This window comes from Dermacentor variabilis, chromosome 8 (assembly GCF_050947875.1).
Source record: "Dermacentor variabilis isolate Ectoservices chromosome 8, ASM5094787v1, whole genome shotgun sequence".
Classification (NCBI taxonomy): domain Eukaryota; kingdom Metazoa; phylum Arthropoda; class Arachnida; order Ixodida; family Ixodidae; genus Dermacentor; species Dermacentor variabilis.
Genome location: NC_134575.1, coordinates 18,653,989 through 18,678,965, shown reverse-complemented (window position 1 = coordinate 18,678,965; position 24,977 = coordinate 18,653,989). Strand labels below are relative to the sequence as shown.

General features: G+C 45.6%; 1 protein-coding gene across 2 annotated transcripts in view; it reads right to left on the bottom strand.

Moving 5' to 3' along the window:
- The window catches only part of LOC142589752 (regulator of G-protein signaling 7-like), a 40,434-nt gene extending 16,777 nt beyond the window's left edge, over positions 1-23,657 (bottom strand). For both annotated transcript variants that reach the window (XM_075701331.1, XM_075701332.1), the window contains exons 1-8: positions 23,552-23,657; positions 9,849-10,113; positions 8,962-9,012; positions 8,358-8,482; positions 6,439-6,487; positions 5,265-5,329; positions 3,322-3,398; positions 352-433 (exon numbers count right to left, since the gene is read on the bottom strand). In XM_075701331.1, coding sequence (XP_075557446.1) covers positions 352-433; positions 3,322-3,398; positions 5,265-5,329; positions 6,439-6,487; positions 8,358-8,482; positions 8,962-9,012; positions 9,849-10,005 — 606 coding nt within the window. In that variant the 5' untranslated portion in view covers positions 10,006-10,113; positions 23,552-23,657. The remainder of the gene's footprint in view (positions 1-351; positions 434-3,321; positions 3,399-5,264; positions 5,330-6,438; positions 6,488-8,357; positions 8,483-8,961; positions 9,013-9,848; positions 10,114-23,551) is intronic.
- Positions 23,658-24,977: the final 1,320 nt, after the last annotated feature.

Sequence of the window (24,977 nt, the reverse complement as noted above, 5' to 3'; positions counted from 1 at the left end):
GAGAAGAAAGACCCAATGTTCCTTTTTGTTCTTCACGCCGCAGAAAAAGGTATTATAGTTTCCCGGTAGGGTTTCGTTTATCAAATATTACGCATACGTAACGTGGCCGTCTTTATGAAACGATGAGCTAGATATGGGCAGCTGCCTGACTATGAGACGCACAAATCCGGGAAATGACGACAGAAGAGTCTTGCAGCTCGTAAATTACAATTAAGTGTTCTTCCGCAGTATTAAGTGCACACTTCAAAATTCAGCTATTTGCTACTTCAGGCGCGCAGTTAAGCAATGTGTTTTTTTTTTAACATTCCGCTTGATTATTTCGAAAGATGGAGACAGAAAGCATTGAACTACCGGTGGCCGGTGAATCCTCCAGTAGGCCCGTTCTTGACTTTGTAAGATCAGCTTGTCCGTTTTCTTCCGCTCTTTAGCCAAGCTGCGTGAGAGATGGATGCACAGCGAATAAATTACCTTAGTTAAGTGCATTTCTTTTTCTTGATTTCAACTAAGATGTCGTTTACCCGCGTTTGTTGCCTCACCCAATCTGCTCTTTTCTTATCCCTTAACGTCACACCCATGGGCATGGCCCATGGGCATGGGCCGGACATGTACTGAGGAGGGAAGATAACCGATGGTCACTAAGGGTTACGGACTGGATTCCAAGGGAAGGGATGCGTAGCAGGGGGCGGCAGAAAGTTAGGTGGGCGGATGACATTAAGACGTTTGCAGGGACAACATGGCGACAATTAGTACATGACCGGGGTAGTTGGAGAAGTATGGGAGAGGCCTTTGCCCTGCAGTGGGCGTAACTAGGCTGATGATGATGATGATGAGTTAAGTGCACTATGATGGGCATACTTGTTGAAGAAGAACGGCAGATTGGGGCGAGTTGGTGGTTTTCCATATTGTTCTAAAAAACAGGGCTACCGGCACAGGACACAGAAGAGAGAGAACGGGACGCAGACAGCGCCGTGTTTATCCCGCTCTCTTTCTTCTGTGTCCTCTGTCGGCAGCGCTGTTTTTTAAACATTATGGAATGCTCATTGAGCTTGTCAGGCTATCATGGAAAACTCTCGCTGCGACAGCCAAAAAAATGTCAAGTTTTGTGAACCTCTCGAAAAGAAAAACCGGCGTAAAATGTTGCTTATTGGGTAGTTTTAGCCTTTTTGTGAAAAGTATCACCGTTTACAGAATACCCAAATACCGAAGACGTACACGTTTGACACAGCGTAGGTGGCACTCTCGTGTGACACTGAGTTCGACGAGGGCAAAGGGTTCACGAGAAAGTGGAGACTTGATATGATTAACACTGAGCGAGAACGAAGGATTACTCGGTCTTGCGTATCAACTAGAGGTCTAGAATTAGCCAGGGTCCTGAAGAAGGCAAGCCCCTTTTTGAAGCGTTCGCCCCAAGCGGCGGTTTTGTTTCCTTGCCCACTCTGGAGTTCAACTACAGTGCAGAGAACTATTATTGCGATAGCGGCTAGTGCTGATACTTTTATTTGTGTATTTATCTATTTACTTATTTATTTATTCATTCCGTCAGTTAATTCGTTCATTCATTCATTCATTTAGAGGCACAGCAATCTTATACGAGGTCTTTATACGTGATAAATATGAAAAGTAAACAAACACTAAAACTTTAAAACACTAAACACTAAACACTAAAACACTAAAACAAACACTAAAACACTAAAGCACAATCGCTGTTCCTGAAATACAACGGGACAAGATATGCTAATGCATATGCAAACAATGTCATGAAATAAGATGCATTTCAAAAGGCGACGAATAATGCTGTTAGTGTTGGTTCAGAAAGGATGTTGCATTCAGTTATCGTTCTAGAACTAGGAAAACCTAAGGCAATTGTTACGGATTGTTAACGGGGTACTTGCCATGGAATGCATGTGTCAAGTAGCGCAACCAGTTGTGAAAGTGAAGAAGGCTCAAACTGTTGCTGTGATAGTGCCTCTCCTTTATTTGAAAAAGAAATTGCAGTGGGAAAACTACCGGTGTAAAAGCGTCGGCAGCAGCTTAACGAATAAACAATAGTCGCTCCTTTATTTTCCTTCGGCGAGAACAGTCATACAACACAATACTTTTTCCTGACCATTGTCGCTAAACAAAGCGCCACAAGACGTCGCATTATCAATGCTACTGCTTGCGTCCACCAATGCGGCGTTCAGGTGTTTCTTGAACGACAATACACCCCACAATATTCAAAAGTTCTGCTTTGGGGCCATTATTACGACGGTCACTACATTGGGAGTCCTTAAACAATGTAACAAAATCTTAGACAGGCCGCTTCAAACTACTCGCACAGTGTAGCAATGGTCATGTAAGGCAAAAACTAAGTGTTATTACGAAGCTAAGCAGCTTTCATTGTGTGTAATGATCACCGATTAGCGCTGCGAAAGCCTGCGTATCCACAAAGTAGACTGAACGCGGCCTTAACGCAATTTTTTTTTTCAGAGGTGCGGAAGTGCGCGGAAACAACCAGTCAATGGTGGCAAAAATCATTGGACGAGTAAGTATAGTAACATCAGTGAGCATTTGATGCATTGAACCTAATCCCTGAATTCTTGAAGGGTTTCCGCGTACGCCCACCAAGAGATGGCACCAAATTTCTACTCGCCGTTGTACGCAAAGTTGTTTCTGATGTTAGCACACTTTCGCAGTAATTCGACATCCAGTGAGTAGTGACAATGCAGAATATTTCCTTTTATAATCAAGTTTGCGAGTATGATTTCTCCTGCACTTCCACATCCCTTACATGAAACTTACTGCGATAGCTGATACAGTGTAAACCTTACAAAAATTATACAGGGAAAATCGGACATCCACCCGATCGTAGTAATTGCTACAAAGGAAACCCATACGGGTTCCTCGAAAGAAAAGCCTCGCAGTTGAAGAAAAAATTGTCCTGGTCCGGGCCTCGAACCCGGGACCACCGCCTGTCCGGCGCTCTGCCATCTGAGCTAACCAAGCGGCTAGCAGATGGCAGGCGAAGTCGAATTTATCGACAACTCGAAGCAGAGACAAGTGTTTGACGTAATAGTTATTACGTCAAACACTTACAAAAATTGTAACGAAGGTGCATGCCGTTGTGTTGACAATGCTGCTCTTTGTGCTACACTGGTCAGCCCGCAGAGTCATGCGAGGTTTTCGTCAAAACGAAAATTAAATTTTCATAGTAGTATTTTTTTATGATTGATAAAGACCTGAGTTGAACGCGATCGATGTTTCTCGCTGTTTCGAGCACAAGCGTTCTAGCTCATCAAAGGCCCCGGTTCTCAGTGCGCGCTTGGAAGCGTGAGAACTTACGCCGCCTGTTCTTGGGCTTGCATGCAAATGAACTCCCATTTGTGGTAAAGCAGCTTCTTGAGCCTCTGCAGGGCCTCCTGAAAGAACGTAGACGCGACATTTAAAAGAATTTTGACACAATGGCGCGAGAGCTATGTTCATCATCAGGATAACATATGCACAACCCTAGAAGAGAAAATAAAAACTATGCCATGCCACTAAACGCGCTGAAGAAAATGCCGAGTGTTGCAGGTAGTGTCAATGCACTCCCTTCTTTACCGTCGACCCCTTATTATTTTCCTCAGCACTGCAGATAGCAAACCGAACCCTTGTCAGGTTAACCTCCTTGCCTTTCATTGTTTCTATATATATTCTTGATTATACAGATTTTGTCTAGATGGATTGTGAATGGCTCGCTGAACAGCACATGAACACAGCATAGTGCAAGAAAGACGGTACACATCCGGTGACAATCAGGTGATAGATTTATGCAGAACAGTGTGGAACACGTAACACTGAGTCATCAAAAAAGCACTCGGCGCAAGAACGAAAAATAAGGCACACATAGGCGATCTATGATGAAAAAGCGCAACATTAATTCTATTTTCGCTAGGACACATACAGAGCCGATAAACAAAAGGACAGGTTAGAGCAACATCTGGTCATTGGTCCCCAGAAACACGCAAGCGAGAAATAACCACACTGCCGAGCACAGGAAACATCCGTTCCGTCTTTCTTGCCCTGCCGTTGGCGCTGTTCACCAAGCTCTCGCTCTGTCTCTGCCTTTCATATACACGCGCTGAATCGCAGGTGAGAAATATTTGCGCAGTCATCCAACTGGCAATGATTTACACAGAATGCAAGTCCTATGGCTGAACTTTATGACATAGAGTATAAATTGCTAGAGGAAACTCTGGCACTAGTGTTTAAGGAAGTTGCTAGTATGGCGGTTGAGCCAGCATGAGAATGGTGAGCCGCACGTACATTTGCCTAAACTTCGTTCTTATGGCTTCAAATGGCCTTGTGACGTTGCAAGTTGATCATTTTGAAGAACATAATGCGTCATAAATGCTAAATTTTACTGTGCTTATGTGCGCCGAAATTGACTGCCTTGCTGTGTTTGGAAAACTAACAGCGCTTGAACATTTGGAAATATAAAGCGTAATAAAAAACCTGACAAGAACGTTTAAAGCCACGAGCACGGAGATTTCTGTGGAAGCTAGATGATCGCTGCACCAGATTTGCCTCTACTGTTTGTTGTTCCTCGTCTTCGAGCATCCTCATATCGCACTTCTACATTTGAATCGAATGTGTCTGCTCTACCCCCACTTGGCGGCACTACCGCGAATTGCACTACGCCAGCTAGGATTTGAAAATCATTTGAGATTCTCGCGACGGCTCAAACACTGGTGGTGTTCACTGCGTGTTAACTGATCGATGAGTTATTTATCGACGTTACTCCCAAACCATTCTGCCACTAGCCTTCCTGGAGAATGGCAAGCAGAAAGTAGCAGCATTTGTTTGTCGTCTGCTCGCCTAATGCGTGCCATGGATGCTGTTCATAGACGGACAGGCAGCGGAATAATTGTCCGCAGAACAGTCATTCACAAAACCATCTGTCGTGGGGATACACTGCAAGGAGCTATTAAGCAATAGTTCAAATGGTTTACTGCACATTAATTTACACTCTTAAAAATGAATAAGGGTGTAAATCAATATGTTACTCACACCCTTACACCCTTTTTGGGTGTATGGGCGTGAGTTACAAATCGATTTACACATTTGTTCACCTTTATGGGTGTCGAAGATTTTTACGCAGTGTATGATGAGAGTAAATGGTGTGGTGTAAGCTCCAAGAATATAATCTATCTTGCTATTGCGCGTGAGAGTACAGAGCAGCTAAAACAATAACAGCATGACCACATAAAATTCCCATGCAATGAAAGCGAAAACTGCATTCTCACCTGTTCATACTCCTCGAGGGCGTACTTGGGCTTGTTTTTGAGCGCCCGCTTACACAGGTAGATCGCTGAACGAGGACACAGAGAAGCACATCAGAAGTGCTGAAGAGTGGCACATAAGTACTCGTATTTAGTTAGTTAGTTAGTTAGTTAGTTAGTTAGTTAGTTAGTTAGTTAGTTAGTTAGTTAGTTAGTTAGTTAGTTAGTTAGTTAGTTAGTTAGTTAGTTAGTTAGTTAGTTAGTTAGTTAGTTAGTTAGTTAGTTAGTTAGTTAGTTAGTTAGTTAGTAAAACACACAGCAGAGCCCAGGTGAATCTGAACAGGGTAGGCGAAGAAAGCAGACAATATCGCAGACAGGTCATACAAAATTATTGTCCGGTACATTTTTCAAGCCCTCGCACTCTGCTACCGTTCGTAGAAAAAAAATTTGAACCTATCGGTTCTTGTAAGGTTCGGTGATGTAGAATGTGGCTAAGTGTGACGTATGTGACCAGTTGATAATAGTGACAGGTACTGTTTGGAGTCCACAGCAAGTTTCTTAATCGCGAGCAGCAGAGATATGGAATGAAACTGGTGAGATTTCTCGCGTGAATAGATGGGCTCGATAGCGTTATTCTTTATTAGTTTGGAGAGGAACACTTGCCAGTATTAATTAAATGAAGTGAATCTGATGAAGTTTCTCTCTATTTGTTCAATTGATTTGTTTATTTATTTTGAAATAATTTTAATCCCTCACAGGGATTATTACAGGGGTGAGAGAAAATACATAAACTAAATGCACATCGATTATAAATAAAAGCGAACTAACTAACTAACATCATTACGTTGTTGCTGCTAGCAGCATGCGGATTCATTTCTTAATGTTTCTTAATCTTTGTTCACCTATGTTTGAAAACAACGTAGGTTCACCTGTTCACCAACAAGTGTTATCATAACTTATTCCGAATCTCGACGTCTCGCTTAAAGAAAAACTGTTACCTGAAATTTGTAGAAATACAAAATTTAATTCGTATACATAGGTCACGCACTGTCAGGACGAGTAGGAGAGCTTCCTGTGAAGTAATCCACAATATCCTCTCCTTTGTCACGCACGCAATAAAAATGGGAATTGAAATTAATGAAGCCCTAGCATAATTAATTCTTATCAATGCAACGGAACGTAGAGTTTCGATGCTTACCGTAATCGGTGTTGTCGGGCTGGTATCGGGAAGGCCAGAAGTAAGGAGTCTGTAGAAAAAGCAAGGGGGACAGTCTGTAGGCGAGATAGTTTGTAAGGGCAATGCAGATTACACGGTACAGCTGATTACAACATTTCCGTGCTTTAGGCCAGGGCATCAGCCGCAGGTAAGTTAGATGTCTGCTTAGATTTCACTACTAAAACAGCAATGTTAAACCTGCTCCAGCACCAATGTGTCAACACATGTATCATTTCAGTATGTGTTTTTTTGCCGTGACCTTTGCAGTTACATTATTCAGTTTAGTCAATAATATCTTGTTTTTACTTCTTAGAATCACACGAACTCATCTCATGTTCATGTTTGGACACTCTGTTCAGGTCTTCATTTACAGGGTCACATCGACAAATCACGGCACCAGGGATGACGGATCCACCACCCTCCCCCAGTTATGGACACTACATCGCCGCAGTTACAGAAAATCGAGGGCTTTCGAGAACCATGTCGAAACTAGTTTAAACATTTTCTACTCTAAGCGTCAATGACAGCATTTACAACACATCGGTTTCGTTGGTTTTATAGCAAATATAATTTTTTTGCTACTGACCATTAAACAAAAAAGAAATTTGTTGTGTTATGGAAAGTGGCAATATTTTCAGTTGTTATAATATGGTTCTATCTAGCGAGAGGTTTCTCCGTTTGCTCGTTAGGGTTACTCGCTCACATTGACAGTCATCATCGATGGTTTCTCCAGGAATTTTTATATCTTTAATTATGTCAGTGACTGCAGCTTCACCTTAAAAAAAGATAACATCAGTGCCAGAAAATTCTATACAAACCAAACCACACACGGGTGCTGCTGCTAAAAGGTTGTATTACGACTGGCTTTGAGTAGGCAATTGCCAGCATTTTGATAGTACTGACATGGGAAGGCAAGGTCTTGTTCCCTATGCTCGGCCCGCCACATGTGTTACATAAACAAGAGATACTACGCGCTCGACAAACCTGCTGTACTGGTCACTGACGGAAGGGCTCCAATAGTCTCCACAAATGCGGTAGATATGAACATCGTCTATTCTTCGCGTCATCCACAAACCAATGATGAATTCAAGCTGGTGTACCACTATGCCTTACCAATGTCCATTTTTCACTGTACCAAAAACAACTAACGAATGGAACCATCTCTAAATGCCACAGAGCCTGCACAGTTCACCCCTGTGTGGGCTTGGCAGACCGTGCGTGCCAACTCTCCCCTCTGCACAGACTACAATGAAGTGGAAAACTGGGACCGCTATGAATAATAATTCCAGTGCTTCAGTGTAGAGCGGAGGGTACTATATGACAAACTTTAAAAAAAAAAGTCCTTTGACACGGCCGGTGTGGGGAAGGTGTAGTGCTCCTGAAATCACGGCCCGTGCTGCGAAAGGAGGTGTCACGTTTTCTCGCGGTTGTTTTTTGACGCGGTTGTAAGATAGCAGACCAGTTGTAGCGCACTTTGTGTGCTCTGGACAGCTGCACTGCGGTTGAGTGGTTTCCGAGACTGACTGAGAGGTTAACACCACCTGAAACAACAGCACAAACGCCACTACCACCCTGTAGCGTAGCCAGGAGGTGGCATACCGCGCACCATGCCACCCACCCCCCCTCTGAAAGGTCTGTGTTAGCACGCGACCTGCCCAACCCCCCTCCGCCCCAACTTATTCTCCAGGTTTCCGGTTCAAGTAGGTCCCCCCTCCCATACCTTCCCAGAACAGACTTCTGGCTGCGCCGCAACCCTCAACCTCTGGAACCACGTTCCTGGAGCAATCGCTCCCATCTACTGCGACATTCCCTTCAAAGAATATGTGACCAATTAACCGTTTCCACTTCTACATTACATATGATACAATGAAGGAGAGAGTAGAAAAAAATTGCGAACTAACCTGGAACCTGTACAGAGTGCTGTCATCCCTGATGGCGAACGTCTTGGCGTTGTCGCTGACCGGAAAGAAGTAGCCGTACTGGCACAGCAAGTTGGCCAAGTGAAGGGCCTCGGCTGCCACGGGATCTGCGCATACATGCAGCTGTTCTATCCTTTTTTTTTCTTTACACGCGCGTGTGTGTACAGTCGACCAAAAGGAAACTCAATAACGGCGCAGTGAAGCAAATCGCACAGCAAGCCGCTTTGCTTTACTTTTGTCGCGTTATTCCACGCGTATTTCGATTATCTGCTCCCTAGGGAACGCCGAGGTGTTGTACCCTTGCCGACACAAACAGCCAGCTTCTCGGCATTTCCTTCTATTCTCGAGAAAGCGTGACTCATATTATAATTGGCGTCGCTGAGATGGGCAATCTTTAAATGAAAGTCTGAGTGACAGGCTGCGTTTGGTGCAGCAGCCTGAGCAATTCGGATAACCTTGTCGTCAGTTTTGGAGTCGTGCTAGAACCCGGCTGGAGTCTGTCGAAGCTTCGATCGAGTTTCCTTTTCTATCGACTGTACATGCACTCAGAAAATCCAACAGCGGCGCTGGACTCCTTGTTCCTTACTCTGATCCTCAATGTCCAGGTTATCCGTGAGCCATTCGACAACGTCATAGCCTGCGAAATGAGGGGAAATCAGTGAGCGGGCGGGTAAGTAGCCCATAAAATAGTGAGCATGTGACGTAGTGAGTGCTGAGTTATTGAGCGATTTAACGCGTGAGTGAGACAATAAGTCAGTTTGAGTGAACGTGAATGAGTGTTCGAGTGAATGATTCAGTATGAATGAGAGTTCGAACTGATGAGGGAGACAATGAAACAGTTTGAGTGCAAGTGAAGGAGCGGGCGAGTGAATAACTCTGTGTGAATCAGCGTTCGAACGGATGAGTGAGACAACAGATTCAAATGGACTAGATGGTGAACTATGATATTCAAGCAGCGCACTTAAAACTGACGCGTTCACGCACACATGAAAAAGGACATACACGGGCACTGTGTATGTCCTTGTGTGCGTGAACGTGTCAGCTTTAAATGCGCTGCTTCTATATGTATGAGACAAGTCAGTTTGAGTGAACGTGAGTGAGTGAGTGAGTGAGTGAGTGAGTGAGTGAGTGAGTGAGTGAGTGAGTGAGTGAGTGAGTGAGTGAGTGAGTGAGTGAGTGAGTGAGTGAGTGAGTGAGTGAGTGAGTGAGTGAGTGAGTGAGTGAGTGAGTGAGTGAGTGAGTGAGTGAGTGAGTGAGTGAGTGAGTGAGTGAGTGAGTGAGTGAGTGAGTGAGTGAGTGAGTGAGTGAGTGAGTGAGTGAGTGAGTGAGTGAGTGAGTGAGTGAGTGAGTGAGTGAGTGAGTGAGTGAGTGAGTGAGTGAGTGAGTGAGTGAGTGAGTGTGCGCGCGCGTATGTACGTGCTTTGCGTGTCTGCGTGTGTCTGAGTGTGTGCGTGTGCAGTGGGAGCCACACACCGAGGAACGCGCTGGGTATGGAGGTGAGGAAGAGCTTCTGGCTCCGCACGGGCACGCCGGTGTCCGGGTGCTGCATCTCTCGCACGAGCGCCTCCATCTTGGCCAGCACGGGCTCCTTGCAGCTGTCGTCTGGCGGCGGCGGCTCCTTGCCCTCCATGGGCGCTCAGACCCGCAGGCGGCGGCGACGACGGCTAGGGCCAGCCCGCCGCGCAGCACGGCCGCTGCTGCCCATGCCCCCCTGCTGTGCTGCGGCAGCCCACCAGGCCTGCGAGGCAAGAACGTGGTGTCAAGAACGTGGTGTCGCCTGTCCCACCTTCGCACGGTCACTGGACTTCGCCGTACTCTGATCAATGCTCTGCAATACTCTGGCTGGGCAGCATCGAAGATGCGCGTATCTTAGACCCTATCTTAATGTGCTCTTTTGGTACCTTGTATCTGTATCACGATATATTCGGCAATACATGTATCAGTATCTGTACTTTCAATACATTCTACGAAGTATCGTATATCTTAAGATACAAGATACACCTGTGGCAATATCCACAAGGACACGCAGAGTAAACGACGGCAGTTAAAATTTATTCTGAGGAGACACACCAATGCTAGCTCATTTTTCTAATAACCAAACATGATTAGGAATGTCGAATGCTGTGCGGCAGTAGCATCAATAATGAAGGAAGGTTTACTACGTGGTGTTTTTCCTGCAAAGATGAAGAGTGCGAGAGTAACAGTACTCCATAAGAAAGGCAACAAGCTAGATATAAATAATTACCGGCCCATATCTGTTCTCCCTATCTTTTCCAAAGCTTTAGAGAAAATAATATTTGTACGTTTAAACTCATTCTGTAATAAGCACAACTTAATTAGCGAATCTCAGTATGGGTTTCAAAAAGACAAGTCTACAGAGTTAGCCCTACTGCATCATAAAGAATATATCCTTACCAATTTCGAAAACAAGCTCATAACTCGCGGTTTATTTGTAGATTTTAGTAAAGCGTTCGATTATATTAGCCACAATATTCTTTTTCATAAGCTAAATCGTTATGGAGTTAGAGGACTTCCTCTTGAATTTATTAAGTCGTATTTTCAAAATAGACGCCAATATGTACAGATAAATAATTTCAGGTCCCAAGAAAGGTTTATACTTTCTGGAGTACCTCAAGGCAGCATTCTAGGCCCTTTGCTTTTTAATCTATACGTTAACGATATTGTAAATATTCATCTAAATGTAAATTTTTTATTTTACGCAGACGACACCAGTATATTTCTAACATCACGTTCTTATACCGAGCTTATCACAACATCAAATGAAGTGCTCCTGAAATTTAGTACATGGTCTAAGCAAAACTGTTTATGTGTCAACCCAACCAAAACTAAGGCTATAATTTTTCGTCCAAAGGGAAGCACCTCCCCTTTACTACATGGCATAGCCTATAATAATGCTCCGATTGAATTTGTAGAACGCATCAAAATTCTAGGCGTGTATTTTTCTTCATCGCTGCTATGGAATGACCATATAAACTTTGTAACGCAAAAACTGAGTCAGATAACAGGTATAATAAGCCGTAACCGTTACCTTCTTCCTACATCAGTTAAAGTACTATTATACAACGCCTTATTCGCCTCTCATCTCAATTATTGTCACCTCGTATGGGGCACTACAACTGATACGAAGTTAAACAAATTATTTTTATTACAGAAAAGGATAGTACGCGTCCTAGCAAATGTTCCGTATGATTCACACACCGAGCATTTATTTGACAAGTTTAAAATTATCACAGCTCACGAAATCTATAGGCGTCGACTTTTGCAGAAGTTTTATTACATGAACAGGAAAAACGATCTATCCCTTGTTAAATTATCATGCTTAGAAGAACGTGTCCCCTCCCGTTTCACAAGAAACACAGAACCCTGGACTGTGCACCATTTTAGGACTAATTACAGCTCACAAATGCTAAAAAACAACTTACCAAGGCTTTTAAATGCTTACAACAAATCTGGCATTGATATATATGCCCTTACCCCATCAGAATTTTCTCGACTAATTCAGTGTGACTAATATTAATGTTTATATGGCCAGCTATTTCAGAAGTGCAGTTTAGATGAGTTTTACAGCTTTTTGTTCACATTTATATTACATATATATGTGTATATATGTTTTTTTTGTCTGTCATATGTGAAACGTTTTGTAGCTTCTTCACGCACAACTACTCACTTTTTATGCATTCTTGCAAAACTGTGTATATTTTTTTTTTGTTAAAAACACGCGGCAGCTCCGCGCTGCCCATGTCTTGTGGTCATAGGGGGCAGGGTGTTTTTTCAAGCTGCACTTGCAGCTTTTCTTCCCTGTCTCCCCCAATCTATTGGAAATAAAGATATATTCATTCATTCATTCATTCATTCATTCAATTAGCTTTATAAGTATACTCGCTGGTAGAGTGTTCCAACTGCAGACTGGAAGTCAAGCCGGTGTTTATAGCATGCCAGTTTGCTTAAAACTTTGTGCTTAGAACCAGCTGTTAAGAAATACAGGCTGGACACGTGTCGGAAAATGCATCGCTATTCAGGCTACAGTTTTACACGCTGTATTTTGCACAACGCAGAAACATATTATCTGGGGCATCAATGCACAACACTGTAGATTTTAGTCACTGTTATTGCACTTTACGAGCACCTGATCTGTTGACTGCTAGATACCCGCTCAGATGGTCCGCAATAAAATTAAAGTTGCAGGAGTAGGCGCTAAGGAATACCCGCCTCCATTCCAGCCTGTGAGAGTGGATGGCCGCTGCTATCGCACATCTCTCCTCACGTCTATCTGCTGCTTGAAGTCATATGGCGTAAACGGCACTATTTTCCCTATTATTTCATGGCTGCTGCACTGAACTTGGTTAATAGTCCGCCATTACGAATCACCTAGGTAACCAAGTAAGACCAGTTTGGCGGCTGTAACAGTTAGAGAGCCGCGTGAGAAGGTGCGCAAAGGAACGTGGAACCTGGTAACGCTGTGCTCTCTTTGTGCTAACTTTATAACTAAAGCCGTATTTTACTATTATTTCCCTGCAGGTTCATTTGCATTTTTCCTATACTATAGTTAAAGGGACACCAAAGAGAAAAAAAAGAGAGATTATGTAAGTGGTGTTTGTAAGTTACCCTTGTAAGAGACAAAAAAAGACCGCTGTTGTAATACTGTGAAAAGCTGCTTGGTGAAGCATAAAGGAAGCAAAAACAAGGCAGGTGGCGACGCTACCTTGGAATTCATGCACTAGCTAGGCGTGATGTCAGGGATGTCGACTTCGTCTGCTCGGGCGTAGTTATTTTTTTTTTTTATATCGGCAGAAATGGACTACATTGTGTTCTAAAACATCCAAGAATTGAACTTCGCAAGTTTCAAGGACTATTACGGAAGTAAAACGACCCAAACACTAAAATATCCTCCGAAATCCATGACGTCACACTGACGTGCAGGCGCTGGGGTTCCGGCACAATATTTTCAAAAATTATAGGGAAATTTGACCGTCATTTTCTATTCTAATAACCAACCTGTAACCGCTAAAATAGAGATAAAACAGTTTTGCAAGAATACTCTTTCGTAAGTAGATTGGTGCTTCTCGTTAGCATACCTTTATAACTCAAGAAATTCGACTGAGTAATTACAAAATTTTTCACCTGTGTGCGCCCACTTTGACATTATAACAGAAGGTGCTCAAACAGTCACTGTGCTATTTCCAGACGCTACAGAGGAGTAGTTGACATGGGCAATTTTTCTCCCAAGGCACCATGTCCTGAGAACCATGCACCCTCGCCTGAATTCGAACAGCAGTGCTGTGGCACTTCGAATAATATAATAAAGCTTATCTCTTTTCATTTCATTATTTGGTGTTCGATATATTTTGATGGCTGGCTTTTTCCCCATCATCCCATCTCTCCATCATCAGCTGCGCTGTTTCCCGGCCTCGGATTTTCTTAAATTTCTTTAAAATTTCGTGAGGAGGTAGGCGCGGTACGGCGATCAGAACAGCTGGCACGGGAGTCCCGCGCTTTGGTCACGTGCCACGCATCACCCGTTGTCTTCCAGACGCGTCAAGCTTGTTCAGCACGCTGCGATTAGGCATTACAAGAACCGCCGTCACTCCTGTACACAACTTCTCTGCACACTCTTCCTCGATACAGAGTTTGCTGTCTTTCATACATGGTTCCTTGGATTTGTGTTTGGCATTTGCAAAACAAACACGTGAGCGCGCGAGATGGCAGGTGCCTTGTTCAGCAAATTACATTCGAAATCCCACTAACAACCCTATTTGGCAAGAAATCAAATGCGCCTGAAATTTGCCACTCTTTCACAAATGGCAAGCTTGTAACCCAGTGAAGAAAACAGTACTTTAAATAATTCAAAGTTGACAGCAGCGATAAGTTATGGCGGGTCACTAAAGGACCCCGCCCATCGATTTAGTTCAAAAGACCCTCTTTGCACATGTCGCCCATTTACTGACCGATCCTGCACAATGTTAATCTGGCGTAGCAGTTCAGCTATGCCTCACTCATCAAAAACTTCATTTCTCTCAGTCTGTCTCTCTTTCAAGGATCACCTGCATCAAGAGGCAATTAAGAGGAAGTTCTTCAGTAACTTTATGTTTTAACACATGGAAACTTAAATTATTTTGCTCCACATACACTGACCTGGTTATGATCAAGTTTGGTGCATTTTAGATAAAATTTCAAATCTCATAACCTCTGACAGCAGGTTCATGTGTTTAACCTTCTATTTTTAGTTGTAAACTGTCCTAAACCAAATTTTCGAAAATCAGCCATCGGGTTTACATTTAACAAACCCGCGGTCAAAACAGAGGCCACAATACAGCCAACAGTACCTATTAGGATACACGATAAAAAATATTCGTTATTTGTTTGTTTTTTCACTCCAGATTCAGGTAGGCTTTAATTCCCTCTTCAGTTAAAAGAATGTTCGACGCTTTTTTTGTAACAAATGTGAGTCGATACGATCCAGACGTATTTAAACCGACAAAAGTAAGCTAGCGCACAGCCATAAGTCGTGGTGTGCCAGTGCTGGTGCCGCATATTAGAATGTCACAACTGCTAAGCCACATATCATGATGCTTATAAAAGAAACCATCACATTGAGGTTCACCAAATTGATACAGCGCACAATAAAGATTTCGAAGACCTCCAGCTGCCAAAAAATATCCCCTTTTGCAGTCAACGTTAAAAATCGTTTTCATGTGTCAGAGCTAGCGCGCACCAAATTTTTCTGGTGCACAGCATTCCTTTACAACATGTCTACGAGAGAGTACCCTAAGGTCACTGACTAGGGTACTCATTAGTCTCACTAGGTGAAAGTCGCAACGTGAGGCCAGGCTGCTTGGACGAGGTACTTTTCATTGTATCTCACTTATAAAGCGAAAATACTTGCAGTGGCTTTTACGCTTTGTACTTCTTGTACGTTCCTGCGACTTCTGCAAATATATTTGCTCCAAGTAGATATCTTGCGAAACAGGGCGCATAAACAAGAAACGAAAACAAAATTAAAACACATGCGTAGTAATTCATACAAACAAGTTCAACAAACCATGCTGATCGCAGATTAGGCAGATATTTTTGAAGAAGGCAATGGTTGCCGAAAAACATGGTCGTAACCCGATTAGCAAAAAAAAAAAAGAGCAGTTCTTTTTGTGAACTACAGTGGTCGAAGAAAAAATGTCCCTGAACCCAATATTTTGGCAAAGGAGAGGAAGTGAAAAAAAGAGTGACAGACATGGAAGTTAGCAAGTATTAGCACCAGCTTGTTACCCTGTGCTGGGGAAAGTGTTAAAGGTAATAAAAGGTCAGGCAAAGGGGTCTTGCCTACGTCAGGGAAGCGACTGCTTTCCTTAGCAAAATGTTGTCACCTCCATCTTTAAATGTAGGAGAGAATGATCTACGCTCACTAACACTGCTAAGAAAAGCAGTAGCTGCACTCATGAAAAAAAAATCTCTCCTTGCCGCAACGTTGGCCCCAGCAGTATTTTCGTTCGACTATTTTTCATCACTTGAAGCCTCCATTTTTTCCGTGGACTACTGTCTTGTTAGAGGTCCCTTATGCAATACGTGATCACCACTGTTAGTACCAAGCAGTAACAATCAACATTCTACAAGAGAAGCTTTGTTGAAATGAATCCTACACAGACACGCCCGGTGAAGACTATTCGGGAAATGAAAAACAAGGTTTTCACGAGTCTGCAGAACGAAGTGACAATGAAAGCCTACGGCTGGTTCGCATTCTACACAAGCCCACATCGGTTCCCATTCGCAGCTTCATGCTAGTCTTCATTAAAACTTCTTTCTGGGCGAGTTCTTGCAGGCACTGCAATGACTTAGCTAGCCTAGACCACATGCTCTGGCGTTGCCTTTCGTTACGAGGCACGGAACAAATCAATGAGGACAAGTGGCTCCCCGCTATCAAGAGCTCCGATGCCGGGGCGCAACTATGGGCTGTCCAGAGGGCCCACGATGCGGTGATCGGGCACGGCCTGACTGTCCCAACGTGGGAGCGGCCCGCAGCGCGCTGAGTCGCGTACCTCAGGACCTTCATTAAAGTTTTGCATCCATCCATCCATCTGGGCGAGTTGGCGCATACATGATTTGAAAATTATAACAGCGCTAACACATCCAACCACAAAAGAACAAGGACGAGCGTTCACACAATCAGAGCTTGTGTCTCGTCCTTGTTCTTTTGTGGTTTCATGTTTTAGCGCTGTTATAATTTTCAAATCAAGAATGCTACAGTCTGTTGTATGCCAACTTTTCGTGTCAAGAAAAAGCTTTTTTATTACCTTTCCTTGTGTCACTTCGGTGGATGCACATCGTTCGAACAACTTACAATAAAAACTAGCTCAACGATACCGCGATCGTTCAAAAAAGAGGCACTTTTTTGTGCTAATCGTTTTTGTTTGACCTCTGTAATGGCATTAGCACTGTGTAATGGAGGCTCAGTCGGCCGGGAATTACCGTACAAGTCAAAACATGTGCGAAAGCGCGCGATGACCGAGTAGTTTGGTATAATGGAGACTTTGCGCAAAGCGGTACCGGCGCATGAATTACGAACCATATTTGTAGCAGGCACCTTCAAAACGCTATCCATACACTTCAAGTCTATGCAGCATGCAAACTCAGTGGAGGTTAACTCATGCCAGTAAAAACGATTTCAGTAACCACCAACGCCTCTTCGCACACTACACAGAATCTCGCGAAACCTTTTAGAATGTGAAAGTGTAGAAAGAGCTTAGCCTCCCAACAACACGAGCATAACTGAAAAGAAACTGTAATCGGCTGCGCTTACTCTAAGACGCAGGCTTTGGCAGTGAAGAACCACATCTCTTTTAAGATTCTCGCGTCTCATAAGCTATTCTTTGAAAATGTTCATTGAGCCGCTACACACTTCACCGAAACCGGTTATACAGCTGCCCACGCGTACGTGTGTGCTTTCTGAGATTTTGTGAATGCGTCACCTACAAATTCGGCTGACGTGCACGCTTAAGTCAACTGGATCCACCGGAGTGTCTCGGACTTTAGAAGACAAAAAAAAAAGGGTGTGAATATCGTTCCCCATGGTGAGTGACTCATACTGACCTGCACAGAAAGCTGCGAAAGCAGCGTTCGATGACATGCAATCACGACTCGCGTCAAACACAAGAGGTGAGTCCGAGCATCTGCCAACAGTAAGCGCGTGCTGTGCAGGCACTAAGAAATTATGCGAGATGAGACGAGACTCGTTGCATCATTTTTCTCGTAAAGCTCGTTCAGTGTATCTCGGCGGGAAAAAATCGTCCTCTTAGCTATACTGTTTTCTAATAAAAATCACTGAACGGAAATCAGTGGCTGCAAGTCGTTCAACAACCTTGGGAATGATTGTCAGTACAGTCACGGGCAAGAGTTGGAATAACACAGATGCCACGGAACTACTTCTTTTTTTTTTTTTTTGCATGCAGGCCGATATCGAGGTGCAACCTACGTGCGTCCCTTCGACTAATCTAACGCGACACAACTGCATTAAAAAATATGGGGTTTTACGTGCCAAAACCAAATTATGATCATGAGGCACGCCGTAGTGGAAGACTCCGGAAATTTTGACCACCAGGGGTTCTTTAACGTGCGCCTAAATCTAAGTGCACGGGTGTTCTCGCTTCCATCGAAATGCGGCCGCCGTGGCCGGGATTAGATCCCGCGGTCTCGTGCTCAGCAGTCCAACACCATAGCCACTGAGCAACCACGGCGGGTACATAACTGCATGGCTGGGCAAAAATACATAAAGCTTTTCTTCCGTTCATGGTCTTTAGACTTATGCTCTCGACAGTACATATACTTTATTACAATTTCGCATGACTTCGAGGATAAATAGGCTGCAACATTTGTTATCAGTCATGTTGTTTGCTAGTCACTCAGCGTTCTTTTTTCCTTTTTTTTTGCGCAGTAGGTTAGTTTTACGGTGACAACCACTTCATCACCTTCTCCGAATTCAAATGCAAAAATAAGTACCAATACTTTTGATTATGCGTGTCGCTTGCTATCTTGGTCTTGGTTTCTGGACAATCACTTTACTAGACACAGGTGTCTATATCACATAGTTAAGGAGTTATTCTCATTTGTAACCTTCTGTAAACAATACGATGATATAGAGTCTCAATCAAGCCTGCCAACAAATGAACTTTAAAATTCGTAAAATGCCAAAGATATGCGAAGGGGGGGAAAAGGTTACAGGCTGCATTTTCGTTTAAAGTTTGCCCTGAGCACACACTTTTTGTGGGATACATGTGCATGTTATTAACGGTGATTTACCTCTAGACGCAGCATACCAGACGCAACAAACTTGGAACAGCAGAGAGGGCAAGGCCAGCACGTGCATTACCACATCACTTTTCAGCGAACTCGCTAATGCCCAATTTGCATGCTTCAGAAGCCTGTCTGAACAAACTTGCTCGAAGCAACTACACCTCTTGCATATGGCGTCCTGCGCTGCCACGAAAGAAAATAGGTACAATCGTAATTCATTTCTTGTAGAAACTATTTTTGCAAAATTATGCTGCCTCATCTTAGGACAGCTTTAAAACTTTTTTTTCTTTTCGCGAGCAAAATGGGCGTTTCGTAAAACTTAATGCAACATTCATAAAATCGCAGGACGGGCCCAGAGTCGTAACATTTACGGAACATTCGGGAGAGTTGGCAGGTACGGTTTAAATCGGGGTTTTAGCGTTCACATAACAAATTTGGGGTGACATTTTTCGGGCTAAAACAAGTAACTCGAAGGTTGCTCGATGCAAAACGGGCTCCCATCATCATACGAATGCTGGATGAACCAGGGCGGCGAGCGTAGACAGTTTCGAGGCAGGTTTCCGATTATAGTATGCTGGCTTTGATCAGCTGTGCCGCTACCAGTCCTTGACCAAAGTGGTGGAATTGGCGAACGCGCGTAGGTTGAAAATGAGCGTTTGGACATTTCCTTCGGCTGTTCGAACACATCGCACATAGTCACGGACGGGACCCCTCCCCCCACCCGCCTCTTACCCCTATTCCACTTCCGTTACACCAGCCCAGTGCACTCACGTTACCCAAACTTTCTGCTGAGTAGCTAACTCGAGCGAAAACCTAGGGGGACCAAAGGCATCTTGTGGCAGTCTTTGCTGCAGCACTGACAAAATGCAATCAGAACCCTTGGCACGGGCCCACGGAGACTCGCCGTCCTCAACAAACTCAAACTATTCCCCATCTGTCCCTCACTGGGCGCAGAGACTCGCAACTGGGTTCATACAGTGATCGCACGAGCCTGACAAGTGTCACGAGCACAAGCGCGAGGACAAGATCGAGGACACACGTGACCCAAACGACAATAGTAGGTCTATGCTCTCTTCGGAGGTATATTTTGGTGGCGTTCGCTGCGTTCTATGCGTTGCGTTATCATGCAAAGCGCTTATATCTAAGCTCTCTAACTGCTGTCGGGTCAGTATCCCCTTGCGTGCAGATTTCTTCACCCTGTAGGGACAGCCACTCGTCCCGGATAAAAGTCTCCCGAAACTTACAGGCCCCCATCGAAGAGCCGGTGCATGAGGGAATGGCTCGCAACCCTCCTAACCTCCCAAACTTCATGAACCTTGCCGAGTTTGTTCTCTCTACGCTCGTCAACAGTTCTCTCACGGAGAGTTCTCTCTACTTAAACGCATTGTCGGGAGACGTCAGAAAGCACGCTGGGACGGTGTTTAAAATGAGCAGGACTCCGTGACATGCGACAGGCCTAATGGGTGAATTTCAATAGCAGATTCGGAGCGCCTCCGGTAGTAGTCCTTCTGTAGTCTATTCCTTTGGGAGATTGAGAGTGCCTCCCGTATCTGTCACTGGCGGATTGGGAGCCGCTAAATCCATTCCACGGAGCACCACTCTACACTCCGCAAAAATTCACGGAGTCGACCGGAAGTCGCTCGATGGTCAGGCCACCCACAGCCAACGTACCGCTATGGCGCGCGCGCCCGTGAACGCAAATCGTGGTCTTCCGGAAGAAATCAGCGGTGCTTCGCATCGTCAACTTGCGCTTTTACTGCTTGCGGGGAGCAAATGATTAATCTAGCTCAAGTTCCGAATCGACCAGCGGCGACTCAGACGACGAAGAAGCTTCGGAAGCTAGCGTATTCAAGCGACCTTTTGACATCATGTTTCGGCCACCGGTCAAGAGACTGAAAGTTGCGCGTTTCGTCAACGACATCGTTCGCCAGTATTCGGATGAAGAGTTAACAACGGCTTCTTTTCGGGATTTTGCATTTTTAACAGCCCTTACTTTTATTGATTAAATGCGGTGCCGAAGGCACTTCAGGCTGTCTCGACGTGTCGTCACCGAACTGATCGCAAGCTTCGCTGTGTGTCCAATGTTTCCGACGCACAATCACGGCGGACGAGAGAAGCAGACCTGCATGCGGTGTGACTTCCATTATAGCGCGGGAGGCTGAAGAGAAACACGAAACTTCCAAGCACACCGCGCGCGCAAGTGCGAGTCGAAAAGGGCGAAAACGACGAAAAAAGCACCACGAAAGCTGGGAGCTTTCGGAAGCGGAACTCCGCTAGCGCCCCCTGCCAGTTGCTCTGTCGGGAGCGCCTGCGTTTCACTCGCGCATTTCATTCTGTCGCCCTCCGCCGTAGCGGAATGCTCCGGCGCAGAGTTCGTCGGCCACTCCGAATCTGGCATTGGAATTCACTGTAAGGATTACGTCTAAACGAGGTTCGTCAATTGTGGAGTTGCAAGCAGAAAAAAGAAATCTGAAGGAAGCATCGCGTAAGCAAATGAAAAGCTCCGACAGTGCCATCCCAGCTTTTCTGCATACAATCTCTTCCTAGCCTCGGCATCTGACAAAGAAGACTAGATAACCGTACTCGGGAATCGAAACCCGACAGTAAAAACAGTAAACGCCGGCCATGCGTAGAAATAAGGGAGATGTGGCTGTGGAGGACATTACGCTGTTACACTATACGCAACTAAAGCGAATAAAGTGAAGCGAAGCAGCACCTCAACATGTCAGAGCACGTTACACCTCATTCAGACACGCTTATTTTTCTCCCGGTTTCTCTTCGTTCCCATCTGAAGACCACAAAACATTTATTTTGTTCGTTGCTCCGCAATACCTTCTTTTTTTTTGTTACTGCTACTAATACCTAACGATGTTGCACGTGCACTCTTCAGTTTGTACGTTCCTGACACTAAACAACGACACTAAACCCAAGACAATCACTCAGTTCCTTCATCAGGTTACGTAGAGCCCCCATCGAAAGTTCACAGGCCACATCGTGCGCGAACTCGTTGACGTGTACACGGGCGGTGGGGCTCCTGCAGTAGATCTGCCACTCATGAGCTGTCGTTGGTGAAAAATGGTGCTCCTTATGCTTCTCAGAACCTTGGAGCCCTCAGAATCAAATGCAAGTCGCGTTACAGGGCACCATGTGAACGTGTTCGTGCACGCTGAGCGGCTTGGAAACTTTCGACCAATACTGAACGCACTGCAGCAGGCAACAGATATACTCAGGTGGACGTTCCATTCAGGCTCAAACGAGAGGCCTCTCAAATTCTTCGAATACTAAAACGTTGGTGACAAATTAGACCCCGCCACCAATTATCGCTGCGTCAACTGTCGACTACTGTCGCTAATCGTACGCGCGCTCGCGTTCAATAACCATTTTTGTACGACGAACCTGCGAGTGAGAGAAGGTACCAGCCGATCAGAATGGCGAACGTATTAGTGGACGTGGCTATCAACTGACAAACACCTCTGAGGAGGGCTTTGTGGGCTGGGCCGCTGTTGCGCCCGAAACAAACACATGCATTCTGGTGACCTCTTGGGCTGTATGCCGATGGAGTGAACGCGAAGAGTTGGTGGACGCCTGCAGAGCGAAGGTTCGCCATAAGCCACTCACTCTAGTCAGTTTTCACTAGCACCAGCGTCGCAACGAAAATACGCATAGCTCCGGAATAAAGATCCGTAATATTTTCACCCGAAGCAACCTTCATTTGCTTTCTCGTGTACGGCGACAAGTCTCGGTGCGATTCAACGATCACATCGTCCACCGCCAGAGCTGTCAACGCTATTAATGTCAATGCACTGTGAAGCTCCCTTTAAAGATGGCCCTAAAGGCTTGAAATTGTGCGGCGGCTCACTCCGCCATTCAACAAAGTGCTACGTACCTCCTGACCGCGCAGTCAACAACTATTCAGTTGTAAGCACAAGGCTCTAAGCCCGGTGGTAAGCTAAAACGTGAACGAGCAACATCTAATCCATTCTGACCCACTGGAACAAACATTCTGTACGTCGGTATAGCTAACACTAGACAATGCATTGATAAGGCAACAGGCAGCGTCGACTTGCCTGCTGCTCGATGCGCCTTCGAATCAGCTGCGAAACGCTCAGGCGTCCAATCCACGTCGCCAAGTACGCGCATTCCGCGAAACCAGCGTCGGGGCGGTCACACTGTCACTTTCGCGAATCAGCGGTGTCCCAAATGTCGAAGCAACAACCTGCACGCGCGTCCCTCGCTGGCAACTTGATCACGGTGACCTATACGGCGCCGCGTTTCGCAGCGTCGACTGTCATGCCACCGGTGGCGCTGGGAAAGCCTCGTGCGACATAACAAATAGTGTCCTCTCGAACTAAGACCCTCGTCGAGCCGCCTTTGCTCGCGATTATGCGGCAAATCGTTCGCTAACACTCGTAACGAGAGAGGCTTCGCGAAGGAAAAGCCGAGTGCCCTCGTCCGCCGCGAGGGTCGCTGCCCCGTCCACGCACGAGCACCACGCTATAAGGCGACACGCTTGGCAAAGTGTCCCGTCGCTCGTCAACAACTCGGACTCGCGTAAGAGGCGCAACCCGGGCCTTCGGGCACACTTCAGAGGTCAAACTCGTCGTTCCCGGTCCTCTGGCGCGGTGGGTGGACGGGTCAAAAAGAAGTCAACTCCTCCGCCAATAAGAACTCCCTTCGGCCGAACGAGGGAAAGCACCGTCTCCCGCTGGCCGCAGAGGCCTCGAATAACACCTGGGTCCCGAACCCCGTCTCAGGGGCGTAAGGGAGATTCGGTGGCCCGCAGCTCGAACCATTTTCTCTCTTTCTTTTTTTTCGGCAGGGGGGTGGGCAGGCGAGCGGGGTTGGCAGCAAGCCTGTCCCGGCTTACATTCACTCACCGTGGCGGCGGGGTTGAGCGGATCTGCTGCAGCGTCGTTGACGGTGGTAACCCTGCTGCGCCAACATCGATTGACGCCGCCGTGAGCACCCTCTCGCCAACATGGCGTCCCCTATCGATCCCGTCTCGGAGGCGGAGGAGGAGAGAGTCCCTAGGAAACCCCTCTCTGTCGCACCCTTCCTTCCCTCACCGTCCAGACGTCTGCTGCGCGGGCCGCGTCATGCGCCGCCATCATTGATCCGCAAAGGTGCTGCCGTCGCGCACCGCCATCGCGCGGCGACGGAGTGAACTCGGCGCCCTCCGTCGTCTGCATGTGGAAGTGTTGGCGCCGTCTGCAAATTCCCTTAACCTGTCGTGAAAAACTTTGCAAAGAAAGCGTGTGATCCACTTGAATACATCAGAACGCTACAACGTGGACAGGCAGATTTCCTTAAAAGGTAAGCATCGCAGATGACGGAGTGTTTATCCTGAAGATTCGTAGATCCACCAAACTGTAATGAAATCGGTATTCCGTTGGTGTTCTAGAACAGCAGAAACCGTAACTGCATTACAGTAAGAAAATTTATTTCTGGGCTTTGTGGCATGGGTTGGAGCCCAAGAAGCTATGAAACTTAGATTATTCACCCGTATTATGTACTGGGTGAAGAAAAAATTGAAAAATGTACCTCTTTAACACCGGCTACGCCAACGTCCCACGCCACTGTTCAGTAATGGAAACAAAGAGAGAAAGAACGAGATGAAAAATGACACATAACAAACCAAAAAACAAACACTGCAAATACTATAAAACAAGTTACAAGACCGTATGTAATGGCATCACGGGCGTTAGCAAACTGAACGTGGCCTAGGTACTTGCTGCCATCGCTACGTCACACCGGGAGAATTCCTCACCAAAACTCGCACATAAACTTGCACGTGAACTTGAGTGGTACTCATAACTATCGAACTGCACTCAAGTAACGTGGAACTGGCATTCAGAGGTGGTCCCCAAGACTGCTGTCCCCAAAGATGTCCCGCAGGGCCCACTCTCTTGTTCCGTCCTCTGGATTCGGCCTTCCATTAAATTCCGAGCAGACGCCATGTTTCCGAAGATATCAGGGGGGAATAACGCAGTCCCAGTACCTAAATGACCTAATTTCGCGAAGTATCAGCAGTAGCATATAACGCACAATAACTTCCGGATGCGTCGCGCGCACGAAGGCGATGTCATGGTATTTGTGCAGGGGAGAGCGCTGACGAGACGCGTACGCAAGGAGAAATGCGACACTTATCGAAATACATTTAAGACTTCTATACCCCTTGGGGCACCGTGGCGCGTACCAGTTTCTTGGGGCTCGGCCAGGAATTGGCATATATAGACGATATGGCACACGACCACTTACCACATGTCTACTGGCACAAGCTCTCTATTCGTGCATATATGGTAC